The sequence below is a fragment of the Andrographis paniculata genome, unplaced genomic scaffold, assembly GCF_009805555.1.
Source record: "Andrographis paniculata isolate CXL003 unplaced genomic scaffold, ASM980555v1 Contig32END, whole genome shotgun sequence".
NCBI lineage: Eukaryota > Viridiplantae > Streptophyta > Magnoliopsida > Lamiales > Acanthaceae > Andrographis > Andrographis paniculata.
In genome coordinates this window covers 1,918,580-1,929,682 of record NW_026137565.1, presented here as the reverse complement: position 1 = coordinate 1,929,682, position 11,103 = coordinate 1,918,580, and the positions used below count along the sequence as shown (strand labels likewise).

Here is an 11,103-nt window from a genome sequence, read left to right as displayed (position 1 = left end):
GCCAGCAAATTAAAAGTGATGATTAGGCACATTGTAATTGTGTATAAATATGTTCAACTATAAGAACAACTAAAAAATAAAGAGTTAATCATTTATTTATTTATTTATTTATTTTTTGTTGGCAATGAATTTTGTTATTATTATTTTAGTTGATGTTTTCACATAGACCGGAAATGTTTGTAGGTGAGTGATGACTCCAACTATGAGCATATTCTTAACTTGATAAAAATGTGTATCACTCGAATTTCTATATAAAAATCATCATAATAACTCATTAATGGCATACATTATTGATCTATATCGCTTGGCATGATCCAGACTTCATTGTTGAGATTATTAACGCTTTTTGCCTTTTTTAAGCGGTAGTCAGTTACCAGAAAAGCTAAGGCATGCGCCACAAGCGGTAGCCACCTCCGTTTGCAAGCGCTCAGAACAGCTCCTGAAAAAGACTAAGGCACGAGAGACAAGCGATCGCCTCTCCCGCTTGCAAGCGACAACTCAGACACCCACCGCTGCAGAATGTCAGCAGATTTTGACTAAGTGTTCCAACTGCAGCAGTACAGCCATTTCACTTCCAGCCAGCACAAACGAGCTAAACTGCTGATGCCCTCCAGCTCTCCGGCAAGCGAGGAAGATCTGTGCCCCTACAATCCAATGCAAGCGAAGTGGATGCCCTGGGAGTTATGGTCAGCAACTACTTCAACAGAATAACTACCAGCAACCGCCTAACTGCCCAGTGGTTGGAACCGCCCAGCAACTGCTTGCAACCGTCTCTCTGTAAAAAATAAAAGAAAAAAAAACTTCAATTTTAGAGTACTTAGCAATTACATTCTGCGCAACTTAGTTGTCTTCCTGTTCATCGAGAGCTCCAACCCTGTAAGGGAGTTCTCCATAGGAGTGGCCAAGGGAGTAGGGATTTCCGTTCTCCCTTGGCCAAGTCTTTACCGTTTTCTAGAATAGTTTACTGCTTTCAATTACAACTTTGTAGTTCTAATCTTTCCAAGTAATGAAATATCATTCAGTTCTTCATCTACATCTCCTCCACACTTTATTCATACTTATATAAACTTTGAATTTAAAGAATTTCCTTTCACTGGTTTAGAGCACTAGAAGAATTGATTATCTAAGCCTTGTTGGGCGCCAAAAGCGGTTGCAAGGTAGTTCAATATAGTTAAGTACGCAGGAGCCTTGTCGACCTGCTTGACTGCTGTTCTAAATTCAATTTTGATCAAAAAGAAGTAACAGAAGGGTAAAGCCACTAATGAGGCAGAAGTTGGGATAATTAATGGGATATAGACGGTGGTCTATTAGGTCACAGAGATTCCTAGTGACAGTAGGGTTTCTTTCTTATAATATCTCGGTTCTGAGTGTCATTGAAGTCTTGTTGTAAATCCTTTAAGGTCAAATTCTAGTGATAAGACGTCTTTACATTTCAGTTTATATAATTACACTATCTCCTTCTATCGTTTTCGTAATATACATATATCTTCGTTAACACACCTACACCACTCGCTCATTACATCCAGGGAATCCTATCCATTTAGTAACGCACAAGTCAAACACAACACCTCTTCTTCACTCTCTGTCGCTTACATATATATATATACACAGCGTGCCATCCACTCATGTCCTGTTCACTCGCTAATCGCTACTCATTCATGTCCCGTTCACTCGGTTCCCACTTCCGCTCATGTCCCGTTCACTCGATTACCGCTGACACTTTACTTTACGCCTTTGCTTCGCTCACTTCTGCTCCTTCCTTTTACCGCTTTACTTACCGCTTGATAGATTAGAAATTAAGATCCGCTGCAAAGCAGATCCTTTACTACAATTTTCGTCGTTTTTTCAAGATCTGCAACTTTTGAATTTCATGACTTAAAATCCTTGTGTTCGACTTGGAAACTCACCAATAAAAAAAGTATAAATAATTGTGATAACTACTCAGGGTCTACAACCACAAATATTACTATATCTGACCATTTTTCCATAAACATTCACTCACTAATTTTCGAATATAAATTCCTTGTGAACTTGTACAAATTACAACATACAAATTTTTGGTTATCAGTGAGCTAGACAGTACATGAATCACGGGCCTTTGTTCGTGAGTCCAAATTCAAGCTGACCCAAATAAAAAATTTTCATGTTGATAATGGACTATATGTATCTTTAGATTTTGGTTGATGTCCACATATAGTCCGATCAACGTATGGATTGAGATGGACAGTTGCGGCCCGTTCAGTGTGAAACAAGTGATCCATTTGTTGTGGCCAGAACTAATCAATCCGCGTATACTATTGATTGAGTTGAATAAATAGATTTTATGAGATTTGATTGAGAAAATACGGTAGAGTTAAGATAAGAATTTATTTAGAATGATTTTTTCCCCCCATATTTGACGTTCTTACATTGTTGAGGTTGTATACAGGTGTGAGATTGAATATGAGAAGAAAAAAGAGAGAGAGGGAGAGAGAGAAAATAAAAAAACAAATGTGAAAAGTGATGTGTGATACATAACTAAGAATTTAGATAGGGTGAGTTGCAAGGGTGTGGATGCATGGTGAGAGGCTAGGAAATCTTGGTAGATTAAGAGGAGATTGAGGGAAAAAAACATGTGATTTACAACTTTGTAAGCTTGATCCGATTCTGAATGAGTTGATGTGAGTCTGGGTTAGAATCACCTAAATGTAGATCTGACTGAACTAGGTTATCAATTTTGATTGTTTTGTTTTTCTACTTACAAAATCTGCATGTTATTTGATAATCTCATCTTTGTGGCTAAATTTGTAAGAGTATTTTGGTGTTGTGCTTATTTTATGGTTTTTTTTTGTGTTGTTTAATTGGTTGTTGGGTTTTTAAACGAATTTGAGACTAGCAATTGGTATCAGAGCTCATTTTCAAAATATTACCGAAGAATGATCCGAAGTATGTCAAAGAAGAGAGCCAGACAATCTATCAAGAAATCTGCCCAGAACCTTCATTCAAAGAATAACTAGTCTGGTAGTTCGAATAGCACCTGGATAATGGATAGACAACCTGCAAAGAATGCCCAAAAATCGAGAATTCCAAAGAAAACATCAAAACCAAAAAATTCTACAACAACCGTGAAGAATAATGAAGTTACTACACTCAAACCACAAGACAAGGTAAATATAAAGGAAAATGAGGACAACAACAACATCTTCGAGATTGATATAGAGGAGTTGGGCGAAGCTTACCAACATATGGTGGGTGAACATAAAGTATTGATTTCCAAAAATGAATACCTCAAGGGCTGTGTGGAAAGATTATAAACAAAAAATGAGTTGTTAATCGATAAAAATACAAAACTAAAAGTTATGAATGGTGCACTGTGTGCTGAGCATGAGAAAATCTTTGACAAAATTGCTTATTTAAGGAAAAAAGTTGAAGAACTTACTCTGAAAATAAGAAACTCACCGTAATGAACGATGAACTTGTAGCAGACAATAAGAAATTGACTCGGAAGTCAGATGAAAAACAGGAAAAGATTAGGCTGTTGGAAGAGGAAACCGAAAAGTTTCTGAAAGTGAATCATTGACTAACCAAGGGAAAAGAAAAGCTAAATGAAGTGCTAAGTTGGAGAAAACCATATTGGGATTACACTGGAATTTGATATACTTATTCTAAAGTCGAAGCATCTCATACCACATTCGTCGGCAGTGGAATTCTTACATAGTAGACCTTGTATGGTCAGCAAAAAAACTGCGTCTAATAAAAGCTACCAGGACATAAGGCATTGGTATGTGATCGAATTGTGCGAGATCTGTATTTTGGAAGAAAATTTTGATGGTCATCTAAAGCACTAAAGAATAACGTTATGGTAAAATTAGAGTGGAGATTGAAAAAGAAACAAGCAACATGTCCAGTTACTTTATCCACACAAGACAATTGAATGAAGTTCGTTAATGTGAACTTCTGCAATGATCTATTTGAGGAAATTAGCCAAAATTCAAATAATGATGAAATGAGATCTGAACTGAAACAAAAAACAAAAATATTAGATTGGACTGATAAAATTAATGGGGAGTCAGACTACGTTCAGACATTGCATGAACAACTCTCAGGTAGCAACAATCTTTAACTAACAATAAAAATTCTTGTCAAGGCCAACAAGAATTATCCACCATAGCTTATCATTAGAGACGTTCACTATTGCATATCCAAAATCAAACCAAACAATTTTGTTGAAGGTTTATAAAATAGAGTGTGCAGTCTTGAACACGTGCAGACAGTAAAGCAATTGACAGACATTCTAGCTAAGGCATTAGATTCGAATCAATTTGAAGAGTTTTGATGAGATCTCGGTATGTGCTCTCACTAGTAATTTATGAAACATTACTATAGAAAAGAAAAAGATTCAGTTAATTGAATGAAATGTGATTTTCTATAAGTATGAGCTTGTGAGGTCAAGAGGTGGAGCTACATGGAGAGTTTTTGAGTTGGATTGCTTTTGGATGGTATAATCCTAGCGTTGATTAGAAATTTGATAGCTTATGAGATCATGAAATGTGAATGCGTGTTGGAGTGGAGTCAAAGTATCTTTTTGTGTTTTATCCTCTTGGTTGAACTGAAGAGACTTGAGATGATGAAAATGATCCTAAGGTGGTGATGGAAATGAAAGTAAGGAGAGTTGATCCAGGGGAGGTAGAGATGTTAAAATTAAAATTAAGGTCCTTTTGTTTTGATGTTTTCCAAATGGGGAGTGATGGTGGTTGATATTCGATTATTTTCATTGAGGCATGGATCTTTTTTTATCGGAAAGATCAAAAGTTTTTATATAATATAATAAATAAATATTAATTACAAGATACACCGGGCATACATGGGGAGTCATAAAATAAAACTATCACAGGCCCACACGGCTTTAAATTCTTTGAGTCTACTGCAACTTTCAAAAAAATATGCTCGGGAAATTCTTGGCAGATTCAACATGGAAGATTGCAACAGTGTCAAGAATCCTCCGATTGTTCCAAGATGTAAGTTGATTAAAGATGATCATAATGGTATTTGTATGCGACTCTTTACAAACAAATGGTGGGATGTGTTATGTATCTGAATACTACTAGACCAGACTTAATGTTTGTTGTTAGTTTGCTCAGTCGTTACATGGACAAACTTTATGAACAACACATGGCAGCCATGAAAAGGGTTTTGAGATACATCCAAGGAACATCAAATTTTGGAATATATTTTAAGAATTGAGGCACTAATCAATTGGTGGCATTTTTTTATAGTGATTATCCAGGTAATCATGATAATCGAAGAAGCACTTCAGACTATGTTTGCTTTTTGAATGGAGGTGCTATTGTCTGGTCTTCCAAGTGACAACCAATTGTAACTCTGTCTACTGCGGAAGCCGAGTTGATAGCTGCTACAACTTGTGTCTGTCAAGTAATATGGCTTAGGGGAGTGTTGAAACATATCGGTTTGTAATCAAACACACTTATTAAGTGTGATAATGTGTCAACCATCAAACTGTCAAAAAATCCAGTGATGCATAATTGCAGTAAGCATATTGATGTTAGGTATCATTTCCTTCGAGATTTGGTTGGTGAAGGTGTTATAGAATGGAAGTATTGCAACACACAAGCTCAAATCATTGATATAATAACAAAGCCTCTGAAGTTTGAATAGTTTGAAAGGTTGTGTGGTGAGCTAGGAATGAGTGAAGTGAACTAAAGTATAAATACTAGTTTAGGAGAATGAATGTTGGTTGAATAATTTCCTGATTTTTAGGAACAGATTGATTTTTTTTAATTTAGTCTCCATAATAATAGGAAGTTTGAATAATCACGTTAAGTAATGTGTTTGCTTAATGTCTTATTATGCTGTTCTATTTATGTAAGTCATTATGGCACTTTTTAGTAGATGAATACAATTTTCGATTTATTCTTTTCTGACCATTTTTGCATTTGAACGAGTGTTAATCTGATGTATCAATATATAACATATATAAATTTACATCCATTTTATTGCATACACGTCCGTACACCTATTTATTATATATTTTACGCAATACTCTTTTATATATAAATAAAAACATAATTATTCTACCTTCTCACATTTTCAATAATAATAAAAAATTGTATTTTCAATAAAAATATATTTTTTCTTATAAAATATTTTAAAAAATAATAAAAAATATTAACTCAAACAATATCACAATATGTGTAACACTTATTTCAAATTTTCATGAGAATTTTCGTCCAATTCAATTTATAATTACTTTTTTTATTATTTTTGTTCATTTCATTATAAAATATTTATTTTTTAATTATAGTAAAGTAATCAAATCTAAATACAACAATAACTTTAATTTATTTTTTTTTTTTAAAAAAAATGAAGATTTATTTAATTTGTACTTTTATAGGTAAAAGTATCAAAATTATTTTATACAATTTTACCCATTAAGAAAATACTAAAGCGATAGAAGATTATTCCCATAAAAAAAAAAAAAAAAAAAAAAAGAAGCTAATGCCACCTATTATGGAATAATGGTTGGGTCCAATAATCTTGACTCATTTGAGGCATGAGGTAATGCATTTAGAACATATCCTGAAGTTTATTTTTAATTCACCATGTGTATACTTAATCTCAATCATTAATTAATCAAAAATAATTATTTTAGCCAGTGCGACCGGGGTTTACCCAATGCGCACTTTTGGATAACGGCTGCGGATTTTTACGTCATGAAAAAAAAAATTAAATCAATTTAAACATTATTTTAAAAATAAGCGTTGAGATTGTAAATTCAACGTAGGATCTGCATTGTAAAATAATTAACCGAAAGTTAAATTAGTGAGTTGTAATAAAACCTGATAGCCGGATTATAATTTACTTATATATAAATTGTATTTTTTCCGTCTCAACAAAAAATTATATTTTTTAATGTCTCACTCAAATGTATTATTATTATTATTATTTTTGTTGTAGTATAAAGTAATATGCATTAATACAAAAATATATTTTTTTTACATAAATCACAAATATATTATTTTATATACAAGTAATTTTTATATAAATTACAACATTAGACATACAATTAATTTATATATAAAATAAAATAAAATAAAAATCATTAAAATTATCTTATACATTTTTACTAACTAATAAGATAGTACTCCATTTGTCTAGTATAATTTGGGCATATTACTGAAGATATAATAGATAAAATATTACTAGAAAGTAATTAATAAATATATTAATAAAAATAATTATATATTAAAAGCAATCATCCTCTCAATATATAGTAACTTATATATATATACATACTGTATACATCTAATTTTTATTTAATATATTAATATAAAATTGTTTTTTTTTTATTTAAAATACTACTTTCTCTGTTCCATAACTAAATATTCATTTTTTCATGTAATTTTAAAAATATTAGTATTATATTGAGATGTAGTAAAAATAAAGTAGAAATGACTAAAATAACCTTATTAGTATATGTGATATAAAGATAATGGCATTTGTGTAGTATATTGTAAGTTGTAAAAATATTTGTAACGTTAGGTAGAGAATACAGTTACTTAAAAAAAAAAAGAAATAGATACTTTATTATAGAACGAATTAAAATGAAAAAATAAATCCTTTGTTATGAGACGGAGAAAGTATATAAAAAAATTTCAATTAATATCTTTTTTTTTTTTTTTTATCATTCCTAGAGTATCAAAATGGAGTAAAACACGATCGAGTAAATCAACTTACAAATCGAGAACACTTAAAAACATTATAATGAATGGAATTTACGTTACAAGTAAATAGTACAATCTTTATTACATTACATGGAAAAGACAAACACACAAAAGTCGCAAATAAATCCAGCAATTGAAATCATGAGTCCAAAAAAAAAGGAAAAAAAAAATATATAATAATCAAATAAATACATGTGTGTTTTTTTTTTTTTTTTTTAATCTTCTGAATTCCTAAAAGCAAGCATCCAATACACAGCAGCAACAAAGGGCAGCACAGCTGTAACAAAAAAATAATTAAATATGTACATTAGTAATTAATTTGATAAATTATTATTCAATTATTTGAAATTTTAGGGCTTTGTTTAAACAATATTTTTAAATTTTAATCTTATTTATTTTTCTTTAAATATGTCGTTCGTCCCATAACGGTTTATGGGTTTGATTTGGTCACACTATTTAAAAGTATGAAATTGAAAAAGTTAATATAATGAATTATAATATTATATTAATAAATGTTTTTGAAATATAGAAATAAAATATATTAATATGAATATTATTTTACTTTTATATAATATAAATAAATATATTTTTTTTATTTATTGAGAAAAAATAAAAATAAGAAAGATTTTGGAATATCATGTTTATGTATGGTATTGCGTATTATGAAGCTAATTAAATTAATTATTATTTATTAAATATATATTATATAAATACACGTTATTAAAAATTAAAAAAAAATTGTTAATTAAGATGAAAAGAAAAAACATATCAATTTATTTGAGATGAATAACTATAATTTTTTACTCAAAAAATAACTAAATTAACTTATAATTTTTTAAAAAAAAATTCAATACTCCAAAATATATATATATATATATATATATTTGATAAAACAGAGCCTAAAATAATTTGGCTATATTAAAATTGAATATTATAAAACAAATTAATATGAGAGTACTAACCAGCCCTTCCAGAAGCCGTCGCCTCTAGTCTGAGTGTTGGCGGGCTGGGCCGGGCCCAGATCCTGACCCGATTCGCCGTCCTTCATCGGGTAACCCGCCGGCGGCGGAGGAGCTAGGGATCCTCCGCCCGGTGGCACCACCGTCGGATACGCGGCGGCTGGCGCCGGATATGCAGCTGATAGGAAAATAACAAACCAAAACTTCAATCAGTATTTGCACTGCTTTTTTCGACTTCCAAATCGTCGGAAACAATCAAAACAGGCTTAGTTTCAATGCAAATTCACCGAAGAGAATTCTCTGTTTCAAATTCATCTAAGAGAATTCTCTGCTTCTACGCATGGTTGATTTCAATTTCAATTTCCTCGAGACTTATTTCAGCATCAACACGAACTTAATTTCAACAAAATCAAATCTCATACAAAAGCATACTGAATTTCAACACAATTTCACATTAAGTTCATCAGAAGCCAAGCTCTGCAGCCATCAACACGTACATAATTTCACCATACTGATTCTCAAAATCAATCTTCCGCGCACCGCATACTTAATTTCACTTAAGTCTAATATCGTAATTCGTAAACGACTTAATTAAAAACAACAATAAATTCTACCAAATCCAATTCAAGCTCCGTAAAACCATAAACTAAAATCACATACCTTGATTGTCGTTGTAGTTGCTCATCTCGATTTGGCGATGCGCGGAGGGTAAAGCAGCAACAGCAGCAATAGCTCAGACGCAAATACTTGAGGAAACGCAAAGGATAACGTCAACACACAGTTGGAGAAGAAGGATTATCCAAATATATATATATATAGGGCGAGGACGGCGGAGTTACGTGGAAGAGGAAGCAACCGCGGGGGCGGCGACACCGCGTGAAATGGCGGAGGAATTTCAACAAAGCGACGTCGTATCTGTCTACCTTATCGTTTTTTATTTCCGTGATTTCCTATGTGTTACTATTTTCTTCACATGATTTATTATTACTTAATTTTAGCGCATCCGATTCGTTACGCGTGGATTTCTTCTTTTATGTTAGAAGATCCCGGGAGTTGATGACTTACTAAATCTGCACCGTTGATTACCAGTATCCAAAACTTTGAACGATTCAGATTATTTTAAAAATCAGACACCTTGGATCCTCTATAAATTGCTCCTATAAATTAGTAGCCACCTGGACCAGCTTGGACTTTGTATTTCATTTATTGCTTTAATAGTACTTTATTTAAATATTCATTATTAGTGTAAAATTTATTTGATTGTTAGTCACTCTTTTATAATTTTTCCTTTTTTTTTTTTTGTTAATTTCATATAATTTGTTTATCTTTAAAAATTATTATACATGTATTAATAATATTTTAAATTTTATAATATATCATTTTTATTTTAATTAAATTAATTAGTTATGTTAATGTTAATATATAATTATATATATTATATAATAATTATTTTTTATTATTACATATTTTAATTATGTACTAATTATATTATTGTCTAGATTTTCGTATTTACAAATCGGACAAATAAGATAAGATGGAGGGTGTATTATTTTCAAAAGAAGAATCAATATATATAACTACATTTTTTAAACTATATATTTAATATATTTTAAAAATCATATTTCAATAAAACTCATGTAATAGGAATATATTTTTTTGGTAAATTTGTAGGAAAATAAAATTTTATATAATACAAATAAATTAAAAATATATATTTATTTATGATTAGTACGTATATAATTTTAAATATAGATAACAATATGTGTTTATTGGAAAATGATAAAAATAAAAAATTTTGAATGAATTTTACATGATAATATTATACGTTGAAAAATTAACTAAGTTAATTTGTATTTGTTAAATATATTTTAAATACGTACGTATCAACCATTCAAATAAAATGTGACAAACTAAAAAATAAATAAACTTATTTAGGCCAGTTGGAGTACTATATTTGATGCCTTTGTTCGTATAATGAATTAATATCATTTACAAAAAATAATATATATATATATATATATACACACACGCGCGCGAGCATTACATGACATAAATTAAATGTATATAATTTTTGTATTAATATAATACAAATATATTACTCCCTCTGTCCAAGAAGTAAGTATCTATTTGTTTTTTGCACGTAGTTTTAAAAATATTAGTATTATATTAAGATATAGTAGGAATAAAGTAGAAATGACTAATATAACCTTATTAGTATGTGTGATATAAATGTAATGATATTTGTGTAATATATTGTAAGTTGTAAGAGTATTTGTAATGTTACGGAAAAAGTACAGTTACTAAAAAAGAAAATAAATACTTTATCATAGAACAGATTAAAATGAATATTTTGTTATGAGACGAATGGAGTATATAAACTCACAATATATAATAGTATTACATAATAAATACTATTATTGTTT

The 11,103-nt window shown here is 30.4% G+C and overlaps 1 protein-coding gene and 1 long non-coding RNA gene across 3 annotated transcripts; both read right to left on the bottom strand.

The window, feature by feature from the left end:
- Nucleotides 1–212: 212 nt before the first annotated feature.
- Nucleotides 213–6,062, bottom strand: LOC127247202 (uncharacterized). 2 transcript variants are annotated; one of them, XR_007837842.1, is made up of 4 exons: nucleotides 3,439–6,062; nucleotides 3,219–3,274; nucleotides 2,910–3,036; nucleotides 213–775 (listed from the first exon to the last, which is right to left on the bottom strand). It is a non-coding gene; the product is annotated as an uncharacterized LOC127247202 (long non-coding RNA). The 2 variants fall into 2 exon arrangements; XR_007837841.1 differs by having other exon boundaries at nucleotides 2,910–3,274.
- Nucleotides 6,063–7,721: 1,659 nt separating this feature from the next.
- On the bottom strand, nucleotides 7,722–9,660 carry LOC127247068 (protein CYSTEINE-RICH TRANSMEMBRANE MODULE 9-like). The gene is made up of 4 exons (XM_051268764.1): nucleotides 9,520–9,660; nucleotides 9,341–9,426; nucleotides 8,684–8,858; nucleotides 7,722–7,998 (listed from the first exon to the last, which is right to left on the bottom strand). The coding sequence occupies exons 2-4, from the start codon at nucleotides 9,363–9,365 to the stop codon at nucleotides 7,953–7,955; spliced, it is 246 nt and encodes an 81-aa protein (XP_051124721.1). The 5' UTR covers nucleotides 9,366–9,426; nucleotides 9,520–9,660; the 3' UTR covers nucleotides 7,722–7,952.
- Between the last annotated feature and the right edge of the window lie 1,443 nt (nucleotides 9,661–11,103).

Coding starts and splice junctions, on each gene's coding strand:
- LOC127247068 (XM_051268764.1), bottom strand. CDS start 9,365: ATGAGCAACTACAACGACAATCAAG. Junction 8,859..9,340: donor CAACTACAACGACAATCAAG/GTATGTGATTTT, acceptor TTTTCCTATCAG/CTGCATATCCGGCGCCAGCC. Junction 7,999..8,683: donor GACGGCTTCTGGAAGGGCTG/GTTAGTACTCTC, acceptor TTTTTGTTACAG/CTGTGCTGCCCTTTGTTGCT.